The sequence below is a fragment of the Herpailurus yagouaroundi genome, unplaced genomic scaffold (genome assembly GCF_014898765.1).
Source record: "Herpailurus yagouaroundi ecotype Mexico unplaced genomic scaffold, PumYag 100, whole genome shotgun sequence".
NCBI lineage: Eukaryota > Metazoa > Chordata > Mammalia > Carnivora > Felidae > Herpailurus > Herpailurus yagouaroundi.
This window is the reverse complement of record NW_024412391.1, coordinates 41,119,293-41,138,544: the sequence shown is the minus strand read 5'-3', so window position 1 is coordinate 41,138,544 and position 19,252 is coordinate 41,119,293. Positions and strand designations below refer to the sequence as shown.

Genomic DNA, 19,252 nt, shown 5'->3' with positions numbered 1-19,252 from the left:
GAAGGAAGGAAGGAAGGAAGGAAGGAAGGAAGGAAGGAAGGAAGGAAAGGACTCAAAAAGAAAAAAAAAAGGAAACAAAACAGATGAACATATGGGAGGGGGGAAAAGAAAGAGGTAAGTAAAACAGAAGAGACTCTTCAGCATAGAGAACAAACTGAGGGTTGATGGAGGGAGGCGGGTGGGAGATGGGCCACGTGGGTGATGGGCATTAAGGAGGGCATTTGTTGCAATGAGCATTGGGTGTTGTATGTGATGAATCACTGAATTCTACTCCTGAAACCAATACTGCACTGTATGCTAACTAGAGTAAAAATTAAAAAAAAAACTTGAAAAGTAAATAATAAATAAAAGTAGCACAGCCTGAAATTCTGTGGTTCTCTGAGTTACCATAAATGTTTCAACGTCTGGTTGACTTTCAGCATCTCTGCCAAGCTCTCTGCCACTTCATCATCGAGTTCATTTTTGGTGAGCCTAGAAAAGAAAGCAAGTGTTTACTCAGGAGAGCCCTACCTGGCACACATTTTTAAATGAGTTCTCAGAAGTGGGATCCCAGCCCAGATCTCTCCAGCTCATGCTGCTAATCGCTTGCTGAACTGAGCAAACAGCCAGGCCCCAACCCCAGCCTCTGAGCCCCATAGACAATAAATAAGGCTCATTTCTAGTGCAAATCCTGTCCCCAAGCTCCTACTCCTTAGTCCTGCTGCCACAGAGGAGCCCACGTTCCCTGCCCATCTTTGCTGCGCCCTCCGTTCTCACAGAGGCTAGGGGCTAAGGCCCACTTCCCCCAAGTCTCCCTGAACACCCCTGACAGCACGTTACCAAAAAGTCTGTCATATGAAGACCTAGAAAAGCCTGCCAACTGCACGTTAAAATGTGCTCAACGCTTTGCTCTGAGGCCAGTTGCGAAGGACCCAAGTTCAGTGAGTCAAGGTTCAGGAAGCCTCTTAGTTGTTCCTAAAAGCAGCAGTGGTCTGGATAAAGCACTCAGGACTAGAAGCTCCCGGCTGTAAACAGGATTGGACCCTGTCACGCCAGTGGATGAAAGAATAAATAAGGAAAAAGAATGACATAGAACATTAAACAATCGTTCCTCAAAGGGCAATTTGGTAGCGTCTAGCTGAATTTTAAATGTGTTATACTTTGAGTCAACGATCACACTTCCGTGTGCAAAGATGTACGCACAAGGATCTACACATGGAGTACTGATCGCCGCGTTACACGCTTATACTGTGAAATGTGAACACATGTAAGCATCGGCAGAGGCTTCTGGGAAAGTAAACTGCAAACACCCATTCAATGGGACGCTGTGCAGCCCTTCGAGGGAACGAGGGGTAGAGAGAATGAGGCAGAAGATGACACTATTTAAGAGTGCTCCAGAGCCAGACATGCCGGGCGTGTGTTGCCTACTGGCACGACAACCTCAGGCGGGTGGCTTAACTTCTCTGGGCCTGAGTTTTCTCACCAGAGAAATAAGGGTGAACAGTCATGGTACAGACATTATGGGGTGGCTGTGAGTCAACACGTATAAAAGGCAGAGAATAATGCATGCTGTACCATCAGCCCTCGAGAAATGCTGGGTATTGGCATTCTTACTATCTGTGTAGAGTAGTGGTTCTCAGCTGGGTGCTTTCCCCTCCAGGGGACATTTGTCAACATCTGGAGACATTTTTGATCATCACAATTGTCGGGGGGGGGGAGGACGTACTGCTAATGGGTAGATGCCTGGGATCCTGTGAAACATCCTATACTGAACAGGACAGCCTCTTACAAGAAAGATGATTTGGACCAAAATGTCAATAGTGTCGAGACGGAGAAATCCTGACATAAGAGGACATGTAAAATGCAGACACTACACGGTTGAGATGTTTTTTAAAGTCATTTGCTAAATGCTATTCCATGTTGTAAGAAAAGCGATATACATACAAGCATGCATTCAAGTGCTAGGAGGCTAGAAGAGAAAGGTTCTATCTGGGAAACACAAGGGAGGAAGTACTTTCCCTTCCGACTTTTCGAGTTTCTTACAGGTTTTTTTTTTTTTTTTTTTTTTTTTTTTAGATATTTCTTTTAAAAACATTTTTAAGGATTTTGTTTAGAGGAAAACCATTGAAAATACATCTAATGGCCAGCAGGTCTAGTATCAGAACTCTCAAGATGATGACACTGTCGTGCTTAACCAACTTCGCTGATAGCTCCCTCCCTTGGAAGGCAAGTAGAGAAAGTACAAAGAAATAAAATTGAAATAGAGCAAATGAGAAAAGGGAAACCAAAACCAAAAAAAAAAAGCACTGTCAGAAGGCAGCATACACTAAATGAGTACGAAGAGGGGTGAGGAACATGGGCTTCTGGGGAGAGGTGACAGGTGGGCTGGGACCTGAAGGCCAAATCGTGATGTGGCTGCTGGGGAAGGAGGAAGCAGCATGAAGAAGGCAGTTTAAGAGGAGGTAGGGAGAAAAGTTTGAGCCAAGTGCATGAAGGTTGGACTCTGCAAGGCGTATCTGAGGGTCTCCTAAGCGTCATCCTGACAGAATGGCCAGCCTTCGGGTTTTCCTGAGGCTGAGGCTGAGGCTGGCAAAGGCGGCTAAGGTGGAACCCATGCTCCTGGGGTCCCCGTCCCCCTTCTGTACACCTGTCTGTGCTTCTAGGAATGGCTGCTTTCTATTCTAGGAAGAAATTAAAACTATCAACCCAACCCTGAGGAAAGGCCTAGAGCCTTTTCAATTAAAAGGCGGCTTTTCAGTTAGGATTCCAGGCTGTGCAGTCTCTGGAAGAGTCCCTGAGACCCAGCCTCTCAAAATGGCTTTGCTCATTACCAGAATATTCTCAGAGAGGTGTTCCACTGCAGGGCCTGGGCGAGGCTCTTTCCACCCTCCGTAGAGATGCCGTTGAATGCAAGACTAGGAAGGAAAACACTTGGGGTCAATTATCAGAGACACGTCTACACTTGGCTTTGGCTTCAGTGACCGAAACACCCGGAAGATGCTGCTGGGAGGTGGCTCCTGACTTGAGGCAGGAAGCAGAAGTGCTCAGCCTTGCCTGCTGTTGTTCCAGAGCATACTCCCCGAGCATCAGGACAGGCACAGACGTGTCAAGGAGAGTCCAGACAGGACATGGAACACCAGTGAGACCTGGTCACAGGCACACGGGGCAGGGGGGCCTGGGAGGCCTCTGCTTCAGGTGGCTGACGTTCTCCAGGTGCCCATCGATGAGACCCGGAGAAGTTTCCTCTGTTCTCATAAAGAAGAAAGTCTGCTACTGCCCCCACTATGTTGAACTCTCTTTCAGTGTTAGGAAGGATCCGAGCAACACGGAGATGCCCAAGGCTCCGAGGTTTGGCCCGAGGCCTCCAGGAAGGCCAGGAAGGAGGAGGTCTTTACCGAGATGAAGGGTCCCCCTCTGTCTCAGCACCGTCCTGTGAATGCGGAACGGATGGCATCCCTTCCACCCAGTTTTGTCTGGACTTAAGAATTCCACCCCACTTCCAACTCCCAAGGGACCTGGGCAGACTGCTGAGAGGTCTCTTCCCCGCCGTGGCAATGGCCTAGGTTTTTTTTTTTTTTTTTTTTTTTTTTAATTTTTTTTTTCAACGTTTATTTATTTTGGGGACAGAGCATGAACGGGGGAGGGGCAGAGAGAGAGGGAGACACAGAATCGGAAACAGGCTCCAGGCTCTGAGCCATCAGCCCAGAGCCTGACGCGGGGCTCGAACTCCCGGACCGCGAGATCGTGACCTGGCTGAAGTCGGACGCTTAACCGACTGCGCCACCCAGGCGCCCCAATGGCCTAGGTCTTAATCCGGGTGGTGGTTACCCTGGTGTGTACATTCGTCAAGTCACCAAGCTGAACGACAAACAGTAATGCCTCTTACGTGTCAATAAAGATGTTCTTTAAAAAATCCCACACACGCACACGCAAATACCTTCTCTCTTAGGAAAGCCAACCACCCGCATCCCTTCGGCTCCTCCCTGGCAACCACGAGGTACAACCGAGTGACCAGGTTGGACCCTGGGGACAGCGGGTCTTGGAAGGCAGCGCTTACCTCAGGTTGGTCAGGCTGGGGTGGTTCCTCAGAGCCTCTGCAAAGGCCTTTGCTCCTTCGTCACCGATTCTGTTGCCCCACATCCTGAGGGCAGAGGCAAGACGGTGAACGTTAGCCTGCGCTCACCACTCACTTTCTGCTGGTGGCTGAGCCCACAGGACACTCACCGGCAGATGTCTGTCCTCTGTCCCTGGAGCAGATTCCCACACCAGCCCCTTAGCGAGCTGCTCTCGGTTTCCAATGCAAAGGGAAATGTAAGGGTAAGAGCAGCAGAAGCCTCGGGAACAGAAGCCCATCAGATAGTTGCACAATTAGAGACTAAGTTCACGCCGCTGGGCTTTCCAAGAGGCGTTGGGGGGGGGGGAGGTGTCTGAGCACAAGGCAGTCCCAGATGCCCCTCGAGGAGGAGACAGGTTTGCAGAAGCCTAAATAGGAGGCCTGTGGAATTGCCAACTCCAGCATCCATTTGGCTCGGTGCCGGGGCGCGAGACATTGGTGAAGACACAGTCAGTCTTCCAGGAAGCAAAGATCAGGAAGCACCCTTGGAAACACCACCAGCAACGCTGCTTTTCCGGAAGAGGACCCTACTACAGTGTGCTGGCGGGCCGATGTGGTCTAGGGGGGAGCTGCAATAATGAAGCCTCGCCCCCTCCTTCCCCACAGCAGATAACCTGCGAGGGTCTGCGCAGCAGGATGCTGGGCTCCAGAGCCACACCGCTGGCCTCCCGTTTTAACTGGATTTTTATCTGGATTTAAGGTTCACTTGGGTGAATGATATAAGCTCTTGGATCTTTGTCTCCTCATTGGTAAAATGGGGCTAATAAGAAAATTCCCCCTAGAGTTGTTACGAGGATTAAGTTAGTTAACATATGCAAAGCCCTTAGAACAGCACCTGGCCTATGGCAGGTGACAGCTATTGTTATTAGGCTGAGGGCACTGCCTGCCCAGCCCATGCACAGCGGACCTGGGGCTGCCTGGGCACCATGCCCTGTGCCCTGCCACCATCCCTCCTGGGGACGCTAAAGCCCTGGAATGAATTCTCAGTATTTTGTACAGAGAGTATGTGTACAGGAGGAGGTGGAGAAAAGGGGAACCTCTTAACACGCCAACTGGTGCAGCCACTGTGGAAAACAGTATGGAGGTCCCTCAAAAAGGTAAAAATAGAATTATCCTATAATCCAGCAATTGCACTACTAGGTATTTACCCAAAGAGTACAAAAATACAGATTTGAGAGGGCACAGGCACCCCCATGTTTATAGCAGCACTATCAACAATAGCCAAAGCATGGAAAGAGTCCCAATGTCCATCGACGGATGAATGCATAAAGCAAATGTGATAGATATATATAATGGAATATTACTCGGCCATTCAAAAGACGAAATCTTGCCACTTCCACCAATGTGGACGGAGTTAGATTGTATTATGCTGAGCGAACTAAGTCAGAGGAAGTCAGAGGTGGCTCAGACGGTTAAGCGTTCAACTCTTGGTTTCAGCTCAGGTCATGATCTCACAGTTTGTGGGTTCCAGCCCCACGCCGGGCTCTGCCGCTTACAGTACAGAGCCTGCTTGGGATTCTGTCTCTCCCTCTCTCTGCCTCTTCCCGCCTCACTCCCTCAAAATTAAATTTAATAAATATAAAATAAAATAGGCACTGGCTGTAATGAGCACTGGGTGTTATATGTAAGCAATGACTCTCTAAATTCTACTCCTGAAACTAATATTATACTATATGTTAACTAACTGGAATTTAAATAAAAACTTGAAACTACAAAAAAAAAAAAGTACGTGTACTATACAATTGAACGATATCAAATTTTTAATGAAGGGGAAAACTACTCATGAGATTAAGTGAAAAGGAATAAAATTCTGTACATATAGCCTGACCTCTACTAGAGTTTAAAAAAAATTTTTTTTTAACGTTTATTTATTTTTGAGACAGAGAGAGACAGAGCGTGAATGGGGGAGGGTCAGAGAGAGAGGGAGACACAGAATCCGAAACAGGCTCCAGGCTCCGAGCTGTCAGCACAGAGCCTGACGTGGGGCTCAAACTCACGGACCGCGAGATTATGACCTGAGCTGAAGTCGGCCGCCCAACCGACTGAGCCACCCAGGCGCCCCTCTACTAGATTAAAAAAAAACCAGTGGCAAGCACACGCTGCATGAGAGAACATGAAAGCTTAACCGACCTCAGGTGTTGACAATATTTCCGAGATGATATTTATTATCTTTTTCGTATTCGTCAGTTTCCAGATAAAGTTATCGGTGTTTCTTTTGTAATCAGGTAAAAATTATAACGCTATAAAAAGCTTTTTTAAAAAGCCTCTGGAGTCCAAACCATAATGAGATACCACCTCGTCCCTGTTAGGGTGGTTACCATCAAAAAGAGCAGAAAATGACAAGCGATGGGGAGGGGAGGGCACGGAAAACCTGGATGCACTGCTGGTGGGAAACAGTGTGGTGGGCCCTCACAAAATTAAAGACAGAATCACCAGGGGCTCCTGGGTGGCTCAGTCAGTTAAGCATCCAGCTTCAGCTCAGGTCATGATCCCATGGTCCGTGAGTTCGAGCCCCGCGTCGGGCTCTGTGCTGACAGCTCAGAGCCTGGAGCCTGTTTCCGATTCTGTGTCTCCCTCTCTCTCTGCCCCTCCCCAACTTGTGCTCACGCACTCCCTATCTTAAAAATAAACAATAAAAAAAATTATTTTAAAATAGAATGACCAGGGGTGCCTGGGTGGCTCAGTCGGTTAAGCGTCCGACTTCGGCTCAGGTCATGATCTCACAGTCCCTGAGTTCGAGCCCCGCGTCGGGCTCTGTGCTGACAGCTCAGAGCCTAGAGCCTGCTTCTGATTCTGTGTCTCCCTCTCTCTCTGCCCCTCCCCCACTTGTGCTCACGCACTCCCTATCTTAAAAATAAACATTAAAAAAAACTATCTTAGAATGACCAGCCGATCCAAAAATTCCACTTCTGGGGACACAGCCCCCAGAAATCGATGAGACATTTGAACGCCCACGTTCATAGCAGCACTGTTCACGGTCGCTAAAATGTGGAAGCCACCCAAGTGCCCAGATGAATGGACAAGATATATCCAATGAACCGCTACTCAGCCTTAAAAAGGAAGGAAATTCCAACACATGCTACAACACAGATGAACCTCGAGGACCCTGGGCTGAGTGAAGGAAGCCAGTGACAAAGCGACACATGCTGTATGACTCCACTTAGGTGACGTACTCACGGCAGTCAAATTCACAGGGACAGGTAGCAGAAGGGTGGTGGCCAGGGGCTGGGAGGAAGGGAGAAGGGGGAATTATCGTCTAACGGGTAGAGAGTCGCTTTTTTGCAAGATGGAAAGGGTTCTGGAGATGGATGGGGGTGATGGCCGCACGACTATGCAATAAACAAAACAAAACACAACAAGCCCCTGGGGGCACCTGGGTGTCTCAGTCGCTTAAGCGTCAGACTTCAGCTCGGGTCATGATCTCACGGTTCATGAGTTCAAGCCCCACATCGGGCTCCCTGCCGTCCGCACAGAGCCTGCCTGGGATCCTCTGTCCTCCTCCCTCTCTGCCCCTCCTCCACTCCCACACATGCTCACTCGCTCTCTCTAAAATCATAAATCTTCTTTTTTTTTTTTTTTTAATTTTTTTTTTCAACGTTTATTTATTTTTGGGACAGAGAGAGACAGAGCATGAACGGGGGAGGGGCAGAGAGAGAGGGAGACACAGAATCGGAAACAGGCTCCAGGCTCTGAGCCATCAGCCCAGAGGGTGACGCGGGGCTCAAACTCCCGGACCGCGAGATCGTGACCTGGCTGAAGTCAGACGCTTAACCGACTGCGCCACCCAGGCGCCCCTAAAATCATAAATCTTCTTAAAACGCCTTCCCAAGATGAAGAACATCGGCCCGCAGAAGCTTACCACCTCGGGCTAGAACGGCACCCCCTCCGTTTGCTGGTGGCCATCACGGACTTGTGCAGCAATGAAATAAAAGTCTGCACAACTGACTTCCCCAAACGGTTCCCGGTCCCCATGCAGAAGCCAGAGGGCGCCAGGGAGGATGCCCTCTGCGGCCTCCCCACAGCCGGCGCTCTCGCGCCCAGGACAGGCTCAGGCGCCTCTGCCTCTACTCACCCAACTTCAAAGATGGACTTGCTCTTCTTCACAGCCAGGGCGAGACACTTTCCTCCTTCACTCGTTATTTTGTTCTCCCCCAGTCTGCAGAGAGAGCCGTGCGCACGTCAGCTCCCAGCTGTGAGGGGACTCCGCCGTCGGCACCCTCGTCCCCAGCGCGGGGCCCCTCTTGGGAGGTGTGGGCTTTGCCCTGGGACCCGCGGCACCCATGCCCTGGGCTTCCTCTCGAGGAAGGACCCAAAGCCCTAAGGAGAGCCGCCAGATTCCTCTCCAGGAGGTGGTCGCGGTCTCTGCCGAAACTTAGGGACCCGTAAATAACCGCCTTTAAACGTCACTCATTTCCATCAGCAGGCCAGGGAGGCGCCCCGTTCAAGTGCAAGTGGCCAGCCTGTGTGTGTTCCCGGCCCCAGTGCCGTTCCAGGGGCTCCTCCGGGCCTGGCGCTCCGTCACCTTTGGCAGAGCATTTCTGTGACGGGACCGAGGATCAAGCCCCTGCTTGCAACCAGGTGGGTGCTAGGTCTGAATGGCTGTGTTCCCCCCCCACCCCAAATCCATATTCTCAAATCCTAACCCCTAAGGTGATGGGATTAGGAGGCAAGGCCCTTGGAGGTGATTCGGTCGTGAGGGTGGAGCCGTCACGAATGGGATCAGTGATTTATTAGAAGAGGCCCCACACAGCTCCCTTGCCAAGATTTCCCCCCAAGGTAGGTGGCCCTGCCTCACCCTCAGGGCACGATTTCCGCCCCGCCCCCCCCCACCCCCCCCACCCCGCGGTCAGCTCTCCTTCCCACACACAGGTCTCTCAATTTGACCCACTTGGCCTGGGGCAAGCGGAAGGCTTTAGGGCGAGTGCACCTTCTGGTGACTTATATTCTGTGTCTGAATGATGAAGGGGTGACCCACAGGGGCTCCCGAATAAGCCGCCACACCCAGCCCACTCACTTCAAGTGCGTGAGGCCCTTGCACTCGTCCAGGATTCTGGCGATGTACCGGGCTCCGACATCGGTGATCTGGTTGTTATACAGGCTTGGAGAGAGAGCACAGCGTGAGACTTTGGGACCCCCGGCGTCGGCTTTTTTGGGGTTTTTTTTTTCTTGGTACAGTTGACACAGTGTTGCATTACTTTCAGGTGTACAACATAGTGAATCCACAGGTCTACGAGTTATGCTATGTTCACTACAAGCGTGGCCACCGTCGGTCACCAGACGATGCTCTCACAGTATCATCATGTTCCTTGTGCTGTCTGTCCCTTTTATTCTCGCGTCCCCACGGGACATTTTTAAGTGGGTATGTGCTGGCTGCCAATACCTGAAGTCTGGGCTGAAAGGAGAGAGGAGGGGCACACAGAGAGCAGTTTGGGGCTCGGGGGTCTCGAAGGCCGGGTGCAGAGCCAGCTCCGCCACTTTCCCAGCCTCTGCTTCTGCCTCTGCGATGAGGAGGAAGAATCACCGTGCCCCCACGGGGTCATTAGGATGATTATGTGCGACCAGTCAAGCAGCAAGTGATGGGTATTTTTCGATTAAGGTCACAAGCAGCAGCTTGAGGGACAGTGAGTGTTGGAAGCTCCTGTCTCCCTGTTAGTCATTTTACCGCCTCGTACCAATTCAACAAGAAGGCAGAAAAAAGCGGAAAGTGGTAAACAGACAGGTTTCAAGTGCTCAGCAGTTTGGCGACTGATGTGGAGCCTTTTGTGGGCTTTATCCCAACTGCTCTGAATATTCATACGTTTTGCTGCAGGTAGATTCAATTACTTGAAACCCGGGTAATGCCCTCGACCTCACTGGCCATATCACTTTTACACGGCACATACACTGACTCCGGATTTGTGTCTTTCGCTCAGGGCTCTGGATAAGGGACTGTGGATCCACAATCTAATACGTAAACAGCATCTGGCATTTATAAAAGGCAGCCCTAGCCACTCCCTCAGCAACCCCCAGTCACCGCTTGTAAAATACTGGCCTGGATTAGGATCTCAAGAGACAAGTGAAAGACACTTCTGGGTTTGCTCAAAGAGTGGGCTGCTGGCCGAGCCAAGAGCAGAACCCAAGACTCCTGGCCCCCTGTCCAGGGCTCTTTCTGGTGGCTCGGCAGTCATTCCAACCCTCCAGTGACTCGCACGAATGGCAGTTTCCTGCTCCTCTGTATTATTACTACACAACTGATCTGGTGCTGTTGAGGAATACGTACCCTAAAAACGTCAGAATTTTGTATTTGGTCAGCTCTTCACTTAACACCTTTACCCCACTGTCAGTGATCTGGTTTACGCTGAGTCTGAAACAAAACAGCAAAGGAAGTTGAATCACGGCAGCTGCTCACTATGGAGGAGTATGAAGGCCACAAGATCCAGAAGCCTGTAGGTCCTGGAGTTTTCCCAGCTATAAACGCTCCCCTGAGACAGTGGCCATGGCAGTCAGCCACAGAGCTCCTAAAGGATCTGGGCGTCGTGGGGCCAACAGACCCACGTGGAACTGGCCTGTCAGCAAGACTACAGCAGAGCCCTGACTCGACATGAGGGCTACGAGAGACACATAAAGGACATGTGAGGCCGGTCACCTCTGACAGCCTGCATTTGCGGGTGGCCTACATGTCAGTCAGGCCTTCTCTGTGGCTCTCACAACACAGCAGGGGCTGTGGATTTGGAAACGTGTGAAGCGGCTTGTAGTGACGGCAAGGCTCGGGGAGGGAAGGCCCTGCCACCTGGCAAGGGGGGGCCAGAGCTATCAGGTGTCCTGCGAAAGGCTGGAGAGTCCCCACGAGAACTGTCTCACCCGCAGCGCCAACAGCCTCCCCATCTGGAGGTCACATTTACAGATGGGGGCAGGAAAAGAGAGCCCTCGGGATGATGGATCTCTCCTGCACAAGGGCCGGCCATTCACGGGAACTGTTCTGCACAGTCCCTGTACTAACAGGATATTTTGATGTAGCTAATATGTGATTTTTTTTTTTTTTTTACTACCAAGTAATCTGTGTAACAAACTACCCTGATTTTCTCAATCCTTCACCCCATCATTTACATGAGGCTGAGGGACAGAGGGAGGCTCAGGGACGGAGGAGAGTGAGGGAGCAGGGGTGGGTGAGACAGTAATCCAAGGGTCAGCAAACTTTTTCTGTAAAAGGCCACAGAGCAAATATGTGAGGCTCTGAGGACCATGTGGTCTCTATTGCAATTATTTGGCTCCATAGTATGAAGCAACTGTCGGGCGCCTGGGTGGCTCAGTCAGTTAAGCACCCGACTTCAGCTCAGGTCATGAACCCATGGTTTGTGAGTTCGAGCCCCGCATGGGGCTCTGTGCTGACAGCTCAGAGCCTGGAGCCTGCTTCCGATTCTGTGTCTCCCTCTCTCTCTGCCCCTCCCCCACTTCTGCTCGCGCGCTCTCTCAAAACTGAATAAACAGTAAAAAAAAAAAAATGTTTTTATAGTGTGAAGCAGCTGATATGTAAACATATGGGTGTGGCTATGTTCCAATAAAACTTTATTTACAAACACAAACCCTGGAACAAACTGTGCCAGCAAGCTAACCTCTCTAACATGAAAGGCTGAACACGTTTGATTTTTAGGCCACGTCAAAATGATCAGGTCAGCTACTCAGGGCCCCTCCTCCCATGGTGCTGGGGCCCACCTTGGTGCTGGGGCACACTGTGTACACACACTGCGTGGCCATCCCAGGGTGGCAGAGGCTGCTAGTCACTTCCAATATCTGTGCTTTCTTAGAAATAGGATCCCCCATTTTTTGAACTGGGCGCATGATTAAGTTTGCCCCTATGAAATGTAAGCAGAAGTCTCATTAGCCATAGCTGACAAGTTCTCAAAAGAATGAGGTATGTCCTTCTTTGCTTGCCCCTTCTTCTTCCTGGAGGCTGGAACATCAAAAGAATGGCTGGAACTAAGCAGCCATATTGGGCCAAGAGGTGGAAATCAGGTAGGGCAGCAAGGCCACTGTAAGGCTGAAGACAGCCTGGGCTCCAAAGATAGCTACTTGGGGAAGGAGCACCACCTTGGAGCACTCCATCTTAGGAGATGAGCACAGGGAGGCCACAGTGTGTGAGAGTGCCCCAGGTGGAGAGCACAGACCTGGGCTCCTTGCATCTCACTGCCCCCACATAAAGTACACTCTAGCATTGGTGTAACAGGTACCCAGAACCAGTTCCAAATCCCCTCTCCCCATCAGAAATGCATGAGCCAAGTTATGGAGAACTGATACCGTCAGAGAGATTTACAGGCTGTCTTTTATACAGGAAATGCTAACAGGAGAAAGCAGACTGGCCTCCTTCCTCTAAACCATCAAACAGGAAACCACTCGAAAGTGAGCATTCTGTACTAAGATCCCTGGCAGCTCAGGGCAGCTGGCTTTGATCGTGGAAAGTAACAGAGGCCAGTGAGCACACAGTCTGCTTTTTATGCAATCCCAAAAGCACCCACGTGCCAGAAACCCCTCACTGGCTATCTTTGAGCCTCCCATGAATCTCAAAAGATTCATTCTTTAGGATTTTGCCTCTACCATGGCCCTGCTGTGTGACCTTGAGAACATCTCTGTGCCTCCACACCCTCGTTTGCCAAAATGAAGGTAAGAATCCCTACCACCTTAGAGGGTTGCTAAGAGGATTAAATCAGATAAAGTTTGCAATGCACTTCACCCTTTCTCAATAAACGCCAGTTGTTATTACTGTAATTGCTAGGATACCAGCGTCTCCTTCTTCCAGATGAGGGCTCAGAGAGGTTAAGCAACTCACTCAATGCCTAGCCGGGGCCGACCCAGTTCTGCCCGCTGCGGAGGCTTCTCTCCCAGCTGTCTGTCACTGTGAGATAGAATAGGCTCGGGTGCCCCCAACACCAGGGGTCACGAGTGCCAGGGTAATTCAGGAGCTGCTACCCCAGGAGGCTCCTCCTGGTGTTTCCCCGAGCTCGGCCCGCCCCCGCCCCCCCCCCCCCCCCCCCCCCCCCCCCCCCCGGCTGCTCCCTGTGCCTGGCGGCCTCACCTGATGACCGTGAGGCGGCTGAAGCAGGGCTGCAGCTCCCGCACGCCGTAGTCGTTGAGGTTGTTGTTGTCCAGGTCCAGGGCGAGCCGCTTGCGGAGGTGGTGCAGGACGAACGAGAGGGCGCTGCAGTCGGCCGAGCAGGCATTGCAGTAGGTCAGCTTGAGGTAGTTCGCACAGATGCCCTTGGCCGCCAGCCGCCCCACCTTCTCGCTCTGCGTCTCGTAGATGCAGCGCAGCATCCAGATGAAGGTGGGCATGGCCTGCACCTGGTTGTAGCCCTCGTACTGGAGCCGGGGCAGGCTCTTCAGGTGGGCCCGCAGGCTGGCAAACAGGTGCGCCCACAGGGCCTTGCGCTTTCTCCGCAGGACCGCCGCGGGCACCAGGTGCCGCAGGAGTTTCTGCTTGGCCTTGGACAACAGCCCGCACAGGAAGAGGTTGGTGAACTGGAAGTGATCCTTGTTCTTGAAGAGGTCCTCCCCGGCCAGGCCGGGGCCCCTCAGACACCGCACAGGGAGAAAGGAGGGGTAGCAGGACTCCACGGCCGCCTCTCCAGGAAGCCCACACTCCCGGAAGAACCTGAGCAGCTGCTGCGTGCCTACCTTGTCGTCCGCCACGAGAAAGAAGGCGGTAAAGAAGGCCTGGAGGGTGACGTGGAAAAACTCATAGGCCTGCTGGTCACCCCCGAGGCCCTGCTCTGGCACGGCCCGCAGGAAGCCCAGCTGCAGCTCTCCGTCCTGCACCTCGGCGGCCCGCACATCCTCCTGGCCAAAGACAAAGAGGTTCTTCTCCATGCCCTGGTGGGCCACCCGCCCCAGCAAGCGCAAGGCGGCGCCACCGGCGCGGAAGGTCTCCGTCCGGCTGCGCGTGTTCCGCTGGACCAGGCTGGTGGGCTGCGTCCTGTTCAGGTGGACCTCGGTGATCAGCAGGAAGACGTCGGTCAGGGTCACCGTGCAGTCAGGCAGCTGCGTGGAGATGTCCGCAACACTGTGGAAGTGCTGGAAACAGCGGAAGACGATCCAGCAGAAGAGGGGCACGGCGCACAGGCTGCAGAGGTTGGGGTTGGCCTCCAGGTGGGCCAGCAGGCGGTCCCGCACGGCGGGCTCGGGGAACACCCTCTGGGTGTAGGCCCGCAGGTGGCTGGGCGAGAAGCCCCGCAGAAACACCTTCTTGCGGAGGAGCTGGCGCGGGATCTCGATGCCCGTGCGGGCCGTGAGCAGCTTGGCGGCGCCCTTGAGCAGCTTCCCGCTGAGCAGGTTGGCCAGCAGGGCCAGGGGGTGGGCGGGCTCCCAGGGGGAGGAGGTGTCAGGCACGCTGCTCAGGTCGAAGTCCGAGTGCAGCTCGTCCAGGCCGTCGAAGGTGAAGAGGGCCGTGTGGGGGAAGCGCAGCAGGAAGGCGAACACCTCATCCGGGTCCTGCTCCGGGTAGCAGTAATGCTTAAAGAGCAGGTCCTGCAGGCACAGCGCGTCGTCCTCCTTGAAGCAGCTGAACACGCGGCAGCGGAAGTGGAAGAAGAACTTGAACTCCGCGTCCAGCAGCCCCGCGGCCCACAGGCCCTGCAGCCGCTGAAGCAGCATGGACTTGCCCACGCCGGCGTCCCCGAAGATGAAGATGGTCTCGCCCTGCTCGCTGAGGACGCCGGTGGAGTGGTCCAGCAGGCAGGCCAGGCTGCCCAGCAGGCCCAGGCTCTCGTTCCTGAAGCCCACCAGCTCCACGATGGTGTCCGTGTACATCTCCTCCAGCAACAACTCCTCCTTCTGGGCATAGCACAGGATGAACTTGGAGTCGAGGCCCAGTTGCTGTCGCAGCTTCTGGGTGTACCTGCTCACTGGGGGGGGGGGGGGGGGGCCGGGGGGTGGGTAAGACAGCCAGTTCCATTGAAACTCTAAGTAATCTCTACACCCAACATGAGTCTCGAACTCATAACCCCGAGATCAAGAGCCATATGTCCCCCTTGACTGGGCCAGCCAGGCATCCCCTGAAACTCCTATTGTTGAGGCAGAGATTGCCTTGACCATTCTTTTGCTTATCACTCTGCTCTGAAAACAACCGGTAGTCTTACAAAACTACATGCCAACACTTTTGGTGAGAAAATACATTTGACATTAATCCCGATTATAAATGAGCTGTGCCAAATCGCCAAAACGGAGTAAACTGAGATGAAAACTAGCCTTATTCAACCTGAGGGTCACTGACTTAGTGCCTGCCCACAGGGGAGCTGGCAGTAACATGCTCTTATGGGCGTGGACTTAAGCAAACCTGAGCTAGAGATGGACCTTACACAGAGAGGGAGGTGGTCCTTCCCCAGACAAGAGGCTGTTCGATAAATGCCTTGCAGATACTTTGGTGGGTGGGGGGCTAGGTGGTTAGTGGGTTAAGCTTCCCAGTTGGGCTCAGGTCAAGATCTCCCGGTTCGTGAGTTCAAGCCCCGCACTGGGCCCCACGCTGGCGGCACAGAGCCTGCTTGGGATTCTTTCTCTGCCCCTCCCCCACTCATGCAGGAGAGCTCTTTCTCTCAAAATAAATAAACTTTAAAAATACTTTGGGATTTTAATTATAATTCAGGTACAAAAATGAGACATACATGCCCATTTCCAAATTCATCTATAACTTTTTCCCATCAACTTAGACCAACTTGGCTGCCTGCTTAAAATTTGTGAATTATGTTTTTTATAGCTTTCGTAAGGCATAACTTACATACTATAAACTCACATATTTTACAATAGGCATTGTATACTACTCAAGGATTTTTTACTCAATTTGCAAAGTTATGCAAACACCGCCACAATCCAGTTCTAAAACATCTCCATCATAAGCCCACTTCTAGCCAATCTCTGCCCCTGGCCCTAGGCAACTACCAGTCTTCTTTCTGTCTCTATTAGTTTGCCTTATCTGGACATTTCGTATAAACAGAATCACGCAATATATCGTCTTTCATGTCTGGCTTTGCAGAGTGACTCATACTTTAAAAGCAATACCAAAGTAGCTGGTTAAAGGAACCAGTGGAGACATCTTTTGAAAGAATTATTCCTCACAGGCAGGAACATTTTTCTTTTCTCCTGTGGAAGGAAACAGAATGAAGCAGGAAGGAGCATTAAGTGGTAACAATGGCCACAGGTATCTGCCAGAGCTTGGCCCTGACATTGCTGGTTGGCCTGGTTTCCCCTAAACACACACCTGATTATCTGGGACTTTGTCCTTTTTTGTGTGTGTTCAAGGTCAAACTAGGTTCTTTAAACATCAGAGTCTGCGACCCTGGTGTGAGGATATTTTCAACAAGTGTCTCAAACTAGAGAGAGCACAGGCATGGAGAGAAGACTCCCTGGTTCCCAGACCAGATCATGGCCCCGATTATGTGGGCTCACTGCAGCTTGAACTGCTCTTGTCCTTATCACCATGCGCAAATACACATTTTTGTGATTACCGTCGGGGCTCCTTCACTGGCCTCCGAGCTCCCTGAAAACAAGAACCACGTCTGATCTGCTCCACACGGAACCCGTGGCACCAACACAATGCCTTTGCCTATAGTGGGTACATCATTAATACCTGTTGGACTAATGGATTAGCTAATGCAGTACCACTGTGCTTTGGAAATAAGGATTGGCAACTAGAGGTGATAGAAGAATAATTTCCCTAGAATAAATCCCCCAATGAATAAGAATCCTGGGCCAGATGTCTTCCTACAGACCATGTGAAGACGAGTTAATACCTATTCTTCTCGAACTGTTCCAAAAAAAATAGAAATAGAAGGAAAACTTCCAAACTCATTCTCCAAAGCCAGAATTGCCTTGATTCCAAAATTAGACAAAGACCCCAGTAAAAAGGAGAAGTATAGGCCCATATCCCTGATGAACATGGATGCAAAAATTCTCGACAAGATACTAGCAAATTGAATTTGACAATACATTAAAAGAATTATTCACTGGGGCACCTGGGTGGCTCAGTCGGTTAAGGGTCTGACTCTTGATTTCAGCTCAGGTCATGATCTCACAGTTTATGAGTTTGAGCCCCGCATCAGGTTCTGCGCTGACAGTGTGGAGCCTGCTTGGGATTCTCTCTCTCCTTCTTCATCTCTCTCTGCCCGTCCCCTGCTTGTGTGCTCTCTCTCTCTCTCTCTCTCAAATAAACTTTAAGAAAAAAAAAAAAAGAATTATTCACCATGATCAAGTGGGATTTATTCCTGGGATGCAGGGCTGGTTCAATATTCACAAATCAATCAACGTGATACACCACATTAATAAAAGAAAGGATAAGAACCATACGATCCTCTCAGTAGATGCAGAAGAAGTATTTGACAAAATACAGCATCCATTCTTGATAAAAACCCTCAACAAAGTAGGGACGGATGGAACATACCTCAACATTAATTGTTGCCATTAATTGTACCCCAAACGTAAAGGTCATATATGAAAGACCCATTGCTAATACCATCCTCAATGGGGAAAAACTGAGAGCCTTTCCCTTACAGTTAGGATTGAGACAAGGATGTCCACTCTCACCCTTACTATTTAACATAGTACTGAAAGTTTTAGCCTCAGCAATCAGACAACAAAAAGAAATAAAAGGCATCCAAATTGGCAAGGAAGAAGTCAGACTTTCACTATTTGCAGGCAACATGAAACTCTATGTAGCAAACATGAAAGACTCACCAAAAAAATTGCTAGAATACATGAATTCAGCAAAGTCACAGAATATAAAAACCAACATGGGGGCGCCTGGGTGGCTCAGTCGGTTGAGCGGCCAACTTCGGCTCAGGTCATGATCTCGCGGTCCGTGAGTTCGAGCCCCGCGTCGGGCTCTGTGCTGACAGCTCAGAGCCTGGAGCCTGTTTCAGATTCTGTGTCTCCCTCTCTCTGACCCTCCCCCGTTCATGCTCTGTCTCTCCCTGTCTCAAAAATAAACGTTAAAAAAAATTTTTTTTTAAATAATAATAAAAAAAAACCAACATGCAGAAATCTGTTGCGTTTCTATACACCAATAGCGAAGCAGCAGGAAAAAAAAATCAAGGAATCAATCCCATTTGCCATTAATTGTACCCCCAAACAATAAGATACCCAGGAATAAACCTAACTAACTAAAGAGGAGATCTTTGGAAAGATTTTAAAGAGGAAAAAAATTCATTCTTGAATTTGTGCAACCATTAAACTGTCTATATATGTCAGAACAGTAAGTAACCAAGAGGTCACGAGAGAGGCCGTTCCCACAATTGCACAGGCCTCTATACAGATCAGACCAGCTACGTGTGCTCGGTTCAGTCACAGTCCCCAGGCTGCCCTTGGACAACAGGGAACACAACACTGGGCCTACTGCCTGATGTAGAGGCCAGGGCTGACCGTGGTGGACCACGCTTTCATGCGCTGCTGGGCCCACACACCGCAGCATTTCCAAACCCCAGGGCCTTGCTTGCTTAGTGTCTGCAGTCCCCCTGGGGAGGACTCATACCTGGGTCAGTGTTGATGACAACTCTGCTCCGAATGAGCTCGGAGGGGGAGAAGCCAGTCTCCAACAGCCAAGGCCTGAGATCCACGTAAGCATCTGCAAGTTGCTGGAGCACGTAGAGGAAGAACTCGGACACTTCCTCGCCCTTGCTCTGTACCAGGTCCAGAATTTTGCGAACCTTAGTAAGAAATTAGACCACACAGCTCTAAGAAACCAGGAGGCTTCCATGAACCCAAAAGTAAAAAGGTCAGACTGGCCCAAGAGGTGTGCCCACCCCCAGGATTCTTCCTGTGTCTCCTTGTCCCTCTTCACCTAACACTATTGCCAGCCAGGAGTGAGTGTTGCAGGGAGAAAGTTACCTCTTGGGCATAATGAGGTGGGTGCTGGGCCACAGAGCAAGGGGCTAACAGACCCCCATAGAAGTTACACCCTAAAAAAGGCTTTTTGTATTATTCAAAATGCACGAAAAAATCACGTAAGTCAGTTACTGTGCTTCCCCCAGAAACCCTCTGTCTCCTCAGAGCCTGGCAGGATCACGTGACAAACAAGTTCTGTCACTCCTTGACCCAAAGAGTGTTCAGTCTTGCAATTCTCTTTTTCAGGAGATGACACAAAGCTAAAATGAAACTAAGGGCTGTTAAGACCTCCTCCAGTGGCGTATGGAAAAGTCTTTA

General features: G+C 50.9%; 1 protein-coding gene across 11 annotated transcripts in view; it reads right to left on the bottom strand.

Annotated features, from left to right (window-relative positions):
• NOD1 (nucleotide binding oligomerization domain containing 1) overlaps positions 1-19,252 on the bottom strand; it is a 96,260-nt gene that overhangs the window by 19,818 nt on the left and 57,190 nt on the right. For 7 of the 11 annotated variants that reach the window (XM_040472339.1, XM_040472337.1, XM_040472338.1 and 4 more), the window contains 8 exons: positions 18,582-18,756; positions 13,143-14,967; positions 10,353-10,436; positions 9,108-9,191; positions 8,166-8,249; positions 4,037-4,120; positions 2,811-2,894; positions 388-471 (listed from right to left, as the gene is read on the bottom strand). In XM_040472339.1, coding sequence (XP_040328273.1) covers positions 388-471; positions 2,811-2,894; positions 4,037-4,120; positions 8,166-8,249; positions 9,108-9,191; positions 10,353-10,436; positions 13,143-14,967; positions 18,582-18,756 — 2,504 coding nt within the window. The other 4 variants (XM_040472342.1, XM_040472345.1, XM_040472343.1 and 1 more) reach the window with 4 other exon arrangements.